The following is a 13,926-nucleotide window of genomic DNA, read 5'->3' as shown; positions in this document are numbered from 1 at the left end:
TAGTATCATACCCCAAAACAAAATCCAACCTCCCCAATATGCAAACAAATGAAGACAAAAATACACCAAATAAAAATAATAAAAACTAACAGAACAAAAGACCCTCCAAATTTATTGAAAACTTGATGGTACAATTGAATTTCATTGATAACTAAAGGGCAAAATAGACAAAAAAGAGTAACACATCAATATTAGTGGTCTTTATCTGTTTGGATCCTCGACCTCTAAGATGACTTATGTTAATTGGCCTAATCATGTGTTATAATTATTGTATTAGAAGGAGATAATGGGGTTTATGTTTATCAGTTATTGTTAGTCTTTCAATTTTGACTTACTTCGGTTACTTATGCTTATATTGACTAGGACTCAATTACTTAAAAATATTTGTTTTGTTTAAACTCTTACTCTATCTATAATAGGAGAGATAGTGTTAAGGCTTGTTCAATATAAAAGAATTGGTCCCTCTCACAATGCACGAGTTCTGTAGTGTGCTTGACCTATTGATAGCAAGAACATTCTGATGTTGCAGAAAGAAGAAGATCATTCCCATAGTTGTCATGTCATCTTCACTAAATATGAATCAATCGATAACTCTGCTTGTCTTCATGTTGTAATTCATGCGTGTATTGTATTTAACTTCAATTATTCTTACACGACCACCAAGTGTCCTTGACTAGTAAGTACCATACATGAAGCTGTTGCTTGATTTGCTGGTTACTCTTGGCAATTCCAAACATGTGTGAAATTGTGTTCCAGCAACAAACTATAGAAACCAAAATGGAAATCCAAACAAAGTGCAGGAGCTATATTTGTACTTCGGTCATTATAAGGAATTTGATTACTGAATCTTATAAAGTGAATATTGAAATCTAATTTTGCTTATATTTCAACCAAAAAACTAAACTTATTCACACAAAAATACATGTTTTTTACAATAGATAAGAATTGAAAGAAATTTTTTATTTTTTATTTTTTTAAAAAGGAATAAATATATATATATATATATATATCTTTGCATAACTTTTCCAAAGCTACATAGAGTGCACCAATAAAATGGGACTAGTTAGGTCAATAGATCTTGAATGCGAATGTTGAGCCTTCTAAGCCAAATAGAGTGCATAATCATGTGGAAAACATCATATCTCTTTGGGGGTCCATTCACCAAAAAATGTCGTTGCACTTGTTTCACTCTCCTTTGCATTCTGAGGTATTGTCCACTAGATATGCTCATCAATATGTTCTTGATATTGGATATATTCTTGACTGGCACTTGCACAGAAAACGATTTCCAATCCAACACATCACTGAAAGGTGGAATATAGCCATCCGAAATCAACACCGGAATGCATTCGGCATAAATTGCTTCTACCACCCTAGGACTTGCGACTTCGTACCCACTAGGGCATAAGCAGAACTTGCTGCCCTTCAACATTTTCTCATAGGACACTCCTGGAGGAAGTTTGTCATAGACTTGGACATCTTGGTCTTTGCCTTTCCATTCATTCAGAAGAAGGGACCTGATATGGCCATGCAAACGACCTGCAAAGAAAGCTAGAGTGGATCGAGTTGATGGAGACTGGCCACCAAGCCCTGACATTTCTGATGTTTTAAGATTTATTTCTGGAAACGACGCATCTTTGGAGGGATTAAATCCTTCTGAAGTATTTGCATTGCACAAAATTCTAATTGACTTGTGAAATAATAGGGGGACAAAGGATGTTGTAAGTGGCGCCTGTAAAAGTTAATAGTGCATCAAGCAATCAATTGTACATATTCATAATGAGAAATAAATAAAAAATTATTTTCCAAGCTAGAAGAAAAAAGGTGAAACATGAAAAAGCAAAAAGAACAAACAGCCACTAATAAAAGGAACCTGGTACCACCACTCATATTCACAATCCAAAAAGAAGGAATTGCAATCAAACACCAAATAAAGCTCCAAAATTTCTCCTCAGAACAATGGAGGCTACAGGGAAAGGAATAATTTCCAAAATTAATAATTGCAACAAGATAAACACGGCTAAATAATGATAAATGATAATAATCCTGACAGATAAAATTTAGCTTAAGTTCAAGTTTGATGAGAGATATAGGTGCAATCTACGCAGAAGTTGTTGCTGGTTCAAGTTCTTTGACTTTTGCGTCGATTAAAATTACACGCCTTTTAAATTTATTACTGTTTACTTGTATAAGCGTGTGAAACACTAGAAAATATCAAAGAAGTTTGGGTGGGACCGTGGGAGGAAAGGATTTGCAGGTAACCTATTAATTTTATCATGTTTTTTTTGTTGCGCGCGTCCAGTCCAGGACTAGGGACAGACAGAAGTGACACCACATAAATTCAAACATGTATAACAAACTTTCAACACACTGATTTGATCAAGTAATTTAAACCAGGGTTAATTATATGCTGAAAGCAAACCATGCATAAATATCCAGCCTACTTTATAAAGTCGTACGTCTTGGATTCGTGATTATCTTTTTATCAAGGAGAATATAATCGTACAAGCCACTAGCTAAGTATAGGGGTCTCTAAGCCACAAATGCAAAACAGGAAACGTACATATAGAAAGACAAAATGAGATAACAGGAGCGTCAGGATGTGGCCCTATGTGCATTTGGTAGCCAAGAGTAATTTTAATAATTCTATCCAAGGGATAAAAATTAGGAAGGAACAAAAAAAAAAACAACACCCTAGTGATTTTAAGTTTTAACACTCATTTTTTTTTATCGTGATCCTCTCACACAAGTATTCAGTTTGGAGTGCAGATGATGAGAAGAAAAAAGTGTAATATGTACCCAATCGTGACAAGATAGCATGAAATGGTCAGCGCCAAGGCTTCGATTCCAGAAGGGATGCCTTTGAGCAATGAGATTGACGTAGTCGATGATAGCAAGCTTCATACCATGTCGATCGTTTGAGTCAGGCATATACATGTACTGAACCATTCTAACCACACTGAAGGGAAGAAAATAGACAAGTGCCTTATCGGGGTCTCTAGTACGATACATGTTGCCCTTCTCCATCTCATGAATAAACCTTCCCTCTGATGAATATATGCTCCTGCAGGGACCGTCATGAAATATTGGCACCTCTCCTTCTTCGTACACATAAATCTTGAATAGTTTCTCCATCTCTAGGTAACTCCTAAATGGATTGTAAATTGTAAGATTATAAGATGTTAAGACCTCGGTAATTGAACTATTAATCATGTCGAATTTTTAATTACGACCATCCACAATTTGACAACATAAGTATTTAGTTACTAGAAATTAATTAGAGTTGATTAGAATATAGCATATATTACCTATGGAAGGCATTGGGGTTCCGATATATGGGGCCTCGAGGAACATAATCAGGGTCTTGATGGGTTGATGTCTTGTTTCTAACTTTGGCAGCTTCTCTTATGGAAGACCTTGCTCTACCCAAGCTTGCTTCTAATTTATCAAGCTGGCTGCTGCTGCTCTTGAATACTGTTTTATTTGCTCCTTCATCATCATCAACTGCCTAAATATTAATCACCAAAGACCAAATTAATTAAGACATATATATAGATAAAGATAATTAAGAAAAAATAAACATCCAGAGAGAGAGAGAGAGAGAGAGAGATGAATGATTCTCACAAATATTTGAGGGGCAGGAGCTGGGGCTCCTCTTTGATAATTTGAGAAAGTAAAAAGTGGAGCTTGTGCTGTTGGTTGAGGCTGCCATGTCTCTTCTCTAGATAAAGCAACAGAGTAACTAGTACTACTACTAGTATTACCAGCTGCTTCATTCCACATCTTCTCCAATGATGATGATGAAGAGCTGAAGGCAGTTGGCTGTATGAGAAAGATTACCAACAAAACCACCAAAGGAATTACAAGCAACCCCACTAAAATTGAGGATGTGGAAAAAACTTGTGTCTTTCTGGTAGGCCTCATTTCTCCAGTCTCCACTTTCTTTAATGCTCCTCCTCCATATCCAAAATCTATATATCCACTGGGACTACTACTACTATAGCTAGTATATTTTTTTCTTTTGTTTTCTCTCTTTTTCAGTGAATGTCGGCTTATGCTTGTAATGTTAGAAAGAAGAGGGGGAGTTAGGGAAACAGTGGGAGGGGTATATAAGGTATAACTATATAGTGGAATTTTGGAATGAACTTAGACAGGAACCAAGCAACGTCCTGCTCATAGTGATAGTGACCTCCAAGACTCTCTCTCTCTCTCTCTCTCTCTCTCTCTCTCTCTGTGGATGTGGCTCGTTTGCAGTTATTGTTCTTTATCTTAAAACGCATTGTGATGCCATTTTCCAAAACGAAGTTGCCCTCTTTGTATGACTTAGAATTCGGTACTAGAATCTGCTTGACTTTAAAGAGAAAGCTACGACACCACTAAAATACAATCTAGAGGTTGAAAGTTTGACATGTTGAATACTATATTTTTTTTTTTTTTCACTTTTTGTGTGCTTTTAAGTTTTATGCTGAATTACATGACAGCATTATGTTAAAGGGTCTGGATGTTAATCTGAATGCTTAATTAGTCACATAGTATTACTATGAATGAGGAAAACTTGCTATAAGAGGAACATCCCCCCGTCATGTGCTCTGCCTTAGGAGAAATTATAGAGCCGTACGGTATCACTCCCACTGTAGCGCAACCCATACAAAGGCCACTTACACCAAGGTATGTCTACCGAAATAATGTCCAGCTTGATCAATTAACGATCTTCAGTTTGGACTTTAAAAACTCGACTTTGTCAAACAGCTCCCTATTTCAATTCTGATGGCTCAAGCTGGCTGACCCCAGCCAATTCAACTAAACCCAGATGATACTCGATAAGAAAATTACGTTTGTTGGTGCCAAAAGAGCATCCAAAGGGGCAAAACCAATATCTTATTTGGCACTTCAAACAAAAAATGATCATAATCTCATAACCTTTTGCCTCAATTTTTTGTGAGAAAATGTCAAGCAAGGTCATTTATAGAAATTGAGTGTCAAGCACAAATACAAGTCTGTCTACTGGACTGGTAGAGGAATGGATAAGAAAAAATTGATATATTAACAAAAGAAAACTGCTCCATCCCTATTCCTCTCCTACTTTTCTGTCACCACTTCCTCGGCCCTCAACACTCCAGAGATGCCCACAAAAGCGATCACAAGAATGCAATGGACTCCAACAAAAAATTCCTAGTCTCCTTTTGTCCTAATGCAAGTTAAATGTAGTTGTGGAAGCTTAGTTAGTCTTCCTTCCACTTGTTAACGTACTCAAGGAAAGCATTGGCAGGATTTTTCCTTGGTGGAGCTCGTACGCGAGAAGATCTTCGGAGCACTGCCTCCTCCAATGCAACCCTTTGAGCTAAGTCCTTTGATCTCTTTTCGATTTCCAGGCTGAAAAAATGCATTTGGGAACCAATATTGTTTAGATAAAGGAAACTGTTATTGGCACTCCAAAAAAGACCTTGCACTCATGCCTTATGTGTTTACAAAGGAGTGCAGATGACTTTTTTGTGCAGTGCCAATATAGTTCCCTACGATAAACAAAATATAGACATTGAAATGCTTCTACTGAACTATCAACTATTACAATCTAATGAAAAAAGAGACAATAAAATTAATGATAAAAACGACACAAAATTTAAACTATATTTTGCCAGTGGAGTAGAACCAATCAATCCGAGCAGGAATCTGTTTTATGTATAACAGTATAAGACAATAACAAAGGTTTCATCATGACCAGTGCCAACTGCCAACCAATTGAGCATTCAACAAACCATCTTATAAAATCCATTTGAATTAATAGTAGAAAGGTATTCTCTCCTTTACCCCAACTCATATATCTGAAGAGCCTCACCACATGTGAAAAAAAAAAACGCGTGGCTCCAATCATAAGCTGCTCCAGCTTATCAATTGAAGCTTTATGCCGTCAATCTTAAATAAAAATTTGACTCTGCCTAACATCTATCCAGCATGCACAAACTGGCATGCACAGAGGGGCGGAGACAAGGATTTAGACTAGGAGGGGCACCTCAGACAATGTAGTTTATTTAATTTATGTGGGTATGTTTTCAGTAATAATTGTTATTAAAACTATATTGAATATTTCATTTAAAAATATGTGGGAAGGGCAACCCCTGCATGCACATGCTAACATGCTGGCCTTACATCTCAAGGTTTTGCCAAGAAGAGAGGAATTAAAATTAGCTGTTTGTCTCAGGATAATCAATTGCAAGAGGGAATCAAGGACTAACCAGATTCTGCTACTAAATTTTTCCAGCTGCTTTTTAAGTGCCCTCTCCCTCTCACCCTTGCAATTTAGTGAGCCGGTCAACAGATAGAGCTGTACAAAAATGTCAAGGCAGAAGTAAATTAACAATAAATAATAAAATAAAGACAACTGAGTATGATGAGATAAGCAGCTCAATACCTCTTCCTTGCTACTGTAATACCCCCACTGCTTGGAGTCAGAACTCTCAACAAATATTCTGCCGTCACGCTGGAACCACCAATATCTGTTATGATTTCTGTCTTTACCCAAGGAATTGGTACGTATAAACCGCTTCTCGATCTCCCGTTCATAATACTCCCTCTGTTGTAAGCAGCGTCTTAAAAAGGTAGGAAACAAAAACACAGAGACACAGAAAAGAACTTAATAAGGAGACAGATCAAACCCTTCGTTCTTTGCTGCTCTGTCCGATGACTTCCTTTCTGTCATCCCTTGACCGTTCCAGTGCTTCCTTCTCAGATAAATCTTTCCCATTGCCATTAGGTGTTGGGACTTTCACTTCCACTTTCTGTTTCCTGGCCATTTTCTTTTGTGCAGTGTCTACTTGCTTGCTCCCACTATTAGAAATGAAGGACATTGTTGAACTTGAACCCAACAGAAAATCATTATGATATATATACACACACATATATCAAGGATAATGGATAATGGTTAATAGAATCAAGACCTTTTTTCCGATGCACTATCCTCTCTAGATGATCGGATCTCACCATTTCTTTTCTTTACTATGTCTCCATTCTGTCTTATATGATTACCATTTTCTGATGCACTTCCTTTACTCTCCAAATCCATTACTTGATCGACATCAGACTCTGCCCTCAAACGTTCTTTCTCTTTTCTTTTCTTTCTGGCTTCCTCCAATGCTTCCTCCCTTCTTGTGGCTCCAAGAGCCTGCCTCTGCTCAACAAACTTATCCAACTTTTCCCTAACTATATTTGTTTCAAGTGCATGATTAACCAATTCTCGGAAGATTCCCAATTTAGCATGAGCATCTAAAAGGCCATAGTGCCCCCGCTTGATAGTTGCTATGTAAGCACATAATTCAGGAATGTTGATCATTTCTAAAAAATCGCACAAAAACTCTGTCCAAGTGATTAGGGTAATCTGAAAAGAAAAGAAAACAAACAAGAAAACAAAAACAGAAGAAAAAGTGATAACTTCAGAAGTGCATTAACACCAAACAATACATGGGCTATGAAAAAACAGGAAAGATAGACAAGCATTTGTATTGACATAGATATTCATAGGACAAACATAGACGCTTAAATAATAGATTGCAAGTGAGTGATTAACCCTTAATTTTCGATTTCTTTCCCGCACAGCTGAAAAATATACACCATTGTCTTTTATGAGCAACCGAAGAAGAGCCGAATGAGTTTCCACAAGAAGAACCAAATTGCCCTTCTTGTGGCAGATAGCATTTTCAAAATCTTCAAGAGAGAATGGCCATAAGTGCAACAGCCTACCAAAAGAAGAACAAAAATCCCAAACCATTAAAAGATCACCAACACATTCCATTGGAACATTGAAGTCCCTTGATGGAGAAGGGCGATCTGTGAAAACTGGATCATCTGCATCTGGCTGCACCAACAGGTCATCAATTGGATATTTGATAGGTTCTTCCACTGGTTCATCACCTTCTGCGAATTCAAGATACAATAATAGAAACATGAAATTTACTAGAGTTCCAACCAAGCAAACCTTTAAAGAGAATGCCCATGTACAGGGATATCCACCACTAACAAGAAGTACCAAGTAAAGATTTACATCTTTACACTGTACCATCCACAATGTTACTTTCCATACCTGAACCGTCAACTTTTTTCCTTTTACAATTTTCAAGGTCATGTTTTGCTTCCTGGATATGGTAAAAATATCAGTCAGGCAGATAATGTCATAATTTCATCAATGAACAAGCAAATTGAATTTATACCTCCCCATTTTTCCTTCTCTTATTGCAGACTAGTAATCCATCCTTGAAAGAAACTTTGCTTCTTAAGTTCTCTGGAACATTTTTTGATATTCCATAACTTTGTGCAAGTTTATCATGAAGCACCCAAGGAGCACTACGGTATGTAGATTCCCGAATAAAAGACTTCAAAAATTTTCTACTAAATGGCAGCTTCTTTTGTATCACATCTTCCCCATTTATTACTGAAGTTTCTATAACTTCTTTATTTTTGTCAAGCCAAGCTACCTCATATTCAATTTTTCCAACATCATCTTCAATAATCTTCGATACTATGCATGGATACATATCATTATCCTTCCTTCCATATATTTCAGCACCCACATATAACCGTTCCTGCAACTTCTCAGCTACCATGTCAGAAAGATCTTTCAATGAAAGCATACCTGCCAGGACAAAATGTTTATGAGTTGTGCAGAACTGCATAAACGTTGCAATTATATAACAATAGCAGCTCCAGACGATCATAAGAATGTCTAGCTTATCAGGTATTCCTTCATCAGCATCCAAATTTCCAAATCATGCATGATATATTCACATGCAACGCCTGCGTTTACATTTTGATTGTCCCAATTATTCCATGTGCACCAAGGTCCATACATTACCCTATAAACCTAAATGCAGGATATCCTTCAAATCCTCAAAACCCCCAAATCATAAAAAATACTGTCCACAAAAGTCCTCTGCTTCATTAAACAGGGACATGTCTGTCATGTTTACATACTTGGAAGTGGAAAAAGGGGGACCAGATTAAAAATAAATTGGAAAGCAACAGAATCGGAAAAAATAAATTTCATCAATCCACTTTTGTCTATTTCCCCTTTTCTCTACATTTGTTCTCACTTTCAGATAAATTAAAGAATTGATCAGGTGCAAAACCGGAAAAAAGATGCAAGAAAATCAAAGAAAAGCAAGATAGGAAAACAGACCTCATGAAATAAAATTATCCAGGAAAATGGGATTTGTTTTTTGAAATCATGAACTAATTAACCAAAGCTATATAAGATCAAATTCACAGCGTGACTTACTTCCAATAATCAGACAGAATGAAAAGATGAATCGTCATACCAAATGTCTTTCCAAAACCGAATTTTATACCCATCATCCACCACAAATTTAGACACTTTATAAAAAGAAGGGTAACTCTAAGCATATAGCCAATGACAATTATTTTATACGAACATACTTTCATTACACAAAACAAAACAATTCAGGGGACAAGTTGTCCACTGGCAATGTGAAAGGAGTATCCTTCCAAACATCAGGAGTACACCCCGCTTTCAATGCATCCCATACTTAGGGCTCATTAAAAAAACAGCATACGGAGTCATGCTCTTGAAAGAAACACCATTAATAACTTACCTAACAACACTTCATTCATTTTTTATAAATTTCTAATAGCTAACCCTCTTCCTGTTTTCTGATCTCTACACAATATTCGTACTTATTAGGCGGTTCTACTTCCCCATATCAATCACACCCCTCCTAAGGAAAATGTCTTGTTATCTAAGCTCGTAACACCTCAGCTCAGCTCAGTTGGCAATGGCAATGAGCCCGTCCTGTTGTTATCTAAGCTCATAGTTTAGACTATCGCTTGTATTTTAAAAATAATTAAAATTTGAAAAAATTATAATATAAATAAATAAATAAACAACTCAGCTGGGCAATCTTAAGATAGGACATGAAGTATGCAAGAAGGTCACACAAGATGATCGGATCCGGTAAGTCTCTAACACAGAAATAGGCAATCTCAAAATGTGTGCTTTTCCAAACATGTAGCCAATTTGTGATTTCAACATAAAGAAACAAAATAGCTGAAAATTCTGACTATCTGAATGAGACATATCAGTCCATACTTCAAAAAAAAAAAAAAATTAATATTTGTTCGCTAAAATCTACATTGCAAAAACAAATTTAGAGGAACATCAAAGTGGATAAAATATGGCACATTTAATAAATCAACGAAACAAAGTCAATGCATTTTAAATACGAAATACAAAGTGATATTCATATCATATCTCAAGTAGCCAAAGAGTGAAATGTAATTCCCTCACACCACACCATAATAGTCCCTAACAAGGTGGCAATAAGAGATCAATCAAAATAAAAGAAAATATTTTTCAGCACAATTCTAGAACACTACAGCATGTTTATTGCCGTATTAATGAGAAACAAGTACTGAACTTTTATTGAAAACAGAATGCCATTTCCACCTCATATTCGTGATCAACATCTGACAAGACAAATCTAACAACTAAACCATTTGGCCACATTCTTAAAGCACAAAAAGAAAAGTATTGTCAGGCATGCACCACCAAATACTTTCAACTACAAGATGCAGGACCAAGATCATGTAATAATCTTATGATAGGAGTTATTTATGTTAGAATGGGCACCTACCACAAGAGTTTCCTCCATGTCACAAACAGAAACTAATCTACAAACAGACATGCTTATTCGTTTAATGTCACCACAGATGTAATCAATTACTAACCTCCGTTAAAAATAATCTGAAACTATTGAATGGTGAAAAATGGTTAAATGAGGAAAAAAAAATCAACGCATTTATTCATTGATCACAGTGGTGAGTTCTTACTGTATTGAATAATCTGCAGTGCAGGTTCCATTAGCTCTTTCGGGAACTGATGAACCTTCTCAGTAGCACGCTCTTCTGACAGCAAAGCCTCTTCATAGGTCAAGTTAGTCTTTCCGGAGACTTTACACATCCAAACTCTCTGGCGATATAAATTTATCCGGTTCAAATATTCACTGATCCATGTCAAGCCTGACAAACAAAAATTTTGACCATGCAGGAGAATTTGAAAAGCTTAAATGTTTTTTGCAACCGTTTAGGTAGCTAAAGACAAAAGGCAAGCAGATCATCGTTAATTGTCATAATCTCTTCTTCAATTGCCTCAGAAACCACACACAAAGTACTAAAACTCAGAAAGATCCACACACCTAAAATAAAAAATAAAATAAAAAACAGAAGAAAGAAAACTAAACAAAAAAGCCACAAACTTTCAAGACTAAAGAAAGGATACTCGTAGCCCCGAAATATCTCCTCTGTAAATCGAACTTGGTATACAAGCTCATGAGGTTCCAAATCATTAGGAAGTTCAGCCAAAGGAAAAGTCTTTCTTTTGAATAGAGGCATCCTTATAACTATGTGCAGATGCAATTATAAGGGACGCAAACCTGCATATGAATTAAGTTCCTGAAAAGATAAAAAATAGCCACATAAATAATGTAAGAGTTATTGGAAGTAAGGTTCACTTAGCTGAGGCTTATACAATGCATGAGCCAGTTGGGTTTAGAAAACATTTCACTTCAAGAGACACTAAAACAACTTAGAACATAGGCCTTGAAATTTCCATTTTCACTTCGATTTCCTTGATTTCCAGAGACAAGAAGCCGAGCTCAAGAAAAATAGGAAAAGAAGCAGTACACCAAAATCCCAAGCACACACACAACCCATAACAAAAAAGCAAAACTCCATGTAGAATCAAGACAAGAGTCTTCTTAATCAGATTCATATCTCATTAAAGAAAATCTTAGCATTAGTTGTAAGAATAGAGTAAAAACAATGAAAATAACACCAAAACACATCCATTTAATGAAACCCAACAATGAACAGCTTCAGTAAGGATCTTATCAGCATTGATTTGAAATGAATGGCAGCGTAGAAAAACTACAAAAACAAGGAGAAAAAGAAAAAAAGAAAACTTATAGTTCATTCACCGCTAAGACGTTCATCAGAAAGGTTTTTTCACCGATTTTTCAAAAACAAATAAAAGTAACAATTTCATACCCAATATTCGAACAGGAAAAAGAGACCCAGTTGCGATAGTCAAACAACAGAAACCCTAGATTCAAGAACGCCGCGTTTTCGAGGCACAATCAAAACCGCATGCGTTTCACATTTCCATAACAATCAGACAATAGCATTGGGGCCCAATAGGCGTTTGGAGAAGAAGGGAAAAAAATCAAAAGAATGCCGTAAAAGAAACCAAATCGCCGTCAATGTCGCCAAAAGTGAGTTCCCGCCACAAGTAAAACTCTAAGAAAACAGCCACAGTAATCAATTCAAGCAAGGCGAGAGTGTGAGTGTGTTCGCGGTGTGCGTGCGTGACTCTAAGGGAATTAGAGAGAGAAAGAGAGGCAGAAAGAGAGAGGAAGTTTGAATCTTACAATGGAGAACTTGACTGACTGAATGTACGAAGGCGAAAAATGAGAGGAGGCGAGAGAGGGAAGAGGGCGGTTCTCGTTTGTATTGCCTCGTGTTCTTTTAGTTTTTATTTTTTTCCTTATATTGCTCTCATTTTATAATGTGTGTTAATGCGTGTTTTTTTTTTTTTTTTCTTTCTTTTTATGAGAGGGTAAATGCGTGTATTTAGGGGTAGACTCGATTCGGGAATCGAGATTTTTTCAGCCAATCGCAACTGACAGACCACCGGCTGTATTGCCATATTTGGGATCGGTTCGGGCCCGTGGATCGGTCGGACCGATGAAGCAGTCGGTGTTAAAAAAAACGACAACCATTGAATTAGGTCGTTTTGGGCCAAAAACTGTACATAAAAAAATAAAATAAAATTGGTAAACAAAAGTTTAAAGGAGAGGAAATTACCCATTCCAAGACCAGGGTATACTAAGGTCTCTTTGATGATTTACAAAGGGTGTTTTAAGTCCCTTTTTTTATTTTTATAGATTACCCTCCAAGAGGTATTGTTGGTAGAGGGACTCAAATCTAGGCCTGAATTGTAACAATCCCACATCGACCAACGGAGAGGGGGTGATGTGCCTTATATATATGTCCGCCTTCATATAGCACAAGGCCTTTTAGGAGCTCACCGCTTGAGTCATGGGAACTTCGGGTTAAGCGAGTTGAGGCTATAGCAATCCCAAGATGGATGACCCTTGGGAAGTTGCTTGTGAGTTCTCGAAATAAAACCTGGGAGGCGAGAGGGGGCCCAAAGCGAATAATATTGTGCTACGCAGAGCCGATCCCGAATGTGACAATTTGGTATCGAGCCACTCTGCGTGTGGTGTGAGTGTCACTGACGAGAACGTCGGGCCCTTAAGGGGGATGAATTGTAACATCCAACATTGACCAACGGAGAGGGGGTGATGTGCCTTATATGTACATGCCCGCCTCCATCTAGCACGAGGCTTTTTGGGAGCTCATTGGCTTCGAGTCATGGGAACTCCGCAGTTAAGCGAGTTGGGGTTAGAGCAATCCTAGAATGGGTGACATACTGGGAAGTTTCTTGTGAGTTACCAAAAATAAAACCGTGAGGGCAGAGAGGGGGCCCAAAGCACAATATCGTGCTACAGCGGAGCCGATCTCGAGATATGACATGAATAGCAAAGAGAACAATCATTACCAACTCAACCAACCATCGATGGCTAAAAAGGGTAAATTTTGGAGTCTTTTTATTTGGGTCGTTTTAGGCCAAACATTAAATTCTATTCCAAAGTTTTTCCAAGCCTATTTTTAAGCCTTTTGAACCCAAGCATTAACTTCAAAGAACCAAATAACTTCATAGGGATTCAATTTGAACTTTGCACATGAAACAAAAACCTGTTTATAAAAAATTGCATTAGAGCACCTCCACCCCAAAAGGCAAGGCAAGGTTTGATACTATTCACGTGAATAGTATCAGCCTTGCCTTTTTTGGTTACACCCCAA

At 37.0% G+C, this 13,926-nt stretch overlaps 2 protein-coding genes across 3 annotated transcripts; both read right to left on the bottom strand.

The window, feature by feature from the left end:
• Positions 1-945: 945 nt before the first annotated feature.
• Positions 946-4,062, bottom strand: LOC103327169 (putative glycosyltransferase At5g03795). Its single transcript, XM_008229458.3, has 4 exons — positions 3,625-4,062; positions 3,309-3,508; positions 2,800-3,148; positions 946-1,732 (listed from the first exon to the last, which is right to left on the bottom strand). The coding sequence occupies exons 1-4, from the start codon at positions 3,922-3,924 to the stop codon at positions 1,064-1,066; spliced, it is 1,518 nt and encodes a 505-aa protein (XP_008227680.2). The 5' UTR covers positions 3,925-4,062; the 3' UTR covers positions 946-1,063.
• Positions 4,063-4,902: 840 nt separating this feature from the next.
• LOC103327170 (DDT domain-containing protein) lies at positions 4,903-12,544 on the bottom strand. 2 transcript variants are annotated; one of them, XM_008229459.3, is made up of 11 exons: positions 12,429-12,544; positions 11,282-11,454; positions 10,834-11,006; positions 8,202-8,623; positions 8,075-8,126; positions 7,562-7,908; positions 6,936-7,372; positions 6,654-6,825; positions 6,410-6,571; positions 6,234-6,322; positions 4,903-5,373 (listed from the first exon to the last, which is right to left on the bottom strand). In XM_008229459.3, exons 2-11 carry the CDS (start codon positions 11,392-11,394, stop codon positions 5,223-5,225), a joined length of 2,118 nt encoding a protein of 705 aa, XP_008227681.1. In that variant the 5' UTR covers positions 11,395-11,454; positions 12,429-12,544; the 3' UTR covers positions 4,903-5,222. The 2 variants fall into 2 exon arrangements, with proteins under 2 accessions (XP_008227681.1, XP_088904323.1); XM_089048197.1 differs by having other exon boundaries at positions 12,049-12,496.
• Positions 12,545-13,926: the final 1,382 nt, after the last annotated feature.

The sequence above is a fragment of the Prunus mume genome, linkage group LG3, assembly GCF_029339155.1.
Source record: "Prunus mume cultivar Tortuosa linkage group LG3, ASM2933915v1, whole genome shotgun sequence".
NCBI classification, from domain to species: Eukaryota; Viridiplantae; Streptophyta; class Magnoliopsida; order Rosales; family Rosaceae; genus Prunus; species Prunus mume.
Note: the sequence above shows the minus strand (reverse complement) of the source record. Positions and strands in the feature narration are given on the sequence as shown.

Excerpts from the sequence above, each read along its gene's own strand:
- LOC103327170 (XM_008229459.3), bottom strand. The coding sequence starts at position 11,394 with ATGCCTCTATTCAAAAGAAAGACTTTTCCTTTGGCTGAACTTCCTAAT. Across the intron at positions 8,624-10,833 it reads ACTGCAGATTATTCAATACA|GTATGCTTTCATTGAAAGAT; the intron begins GTAAGAACTCAC and ends TTGTCCTGGCAG. Across the intron at positions 6,323-6,409 it reads ATTACAGTAGCAAGGAAGAG|CTCTATCTGTTGACCGGCTC; the intron begins GTATTGAGCTGC and ends ATTTTTGTACAG.
- LOC103327169 (XM_008229458.3), bottom strand. The coding sequence starts at position 3,924 with ATGAGGCCTACCAGAAAGACACAAGTTTTTTCCACATCCTCAATTTTA. Across the intron at positions 3,509-3,624 it reads CTCCTGCCCCTCAAATATTT|GCAGTTGATGATGATGAAGG; the intron begins GTGAGAATCATT and ends ATTAATATTTAG. Across the intron at positions 3,149-3,308 it reads AACCCCAATGCCTTCCATAG|GAGTTACCTAGAGATGGAGA; the intron begins GTAATATATGCT and ends CAATCCATTTAG.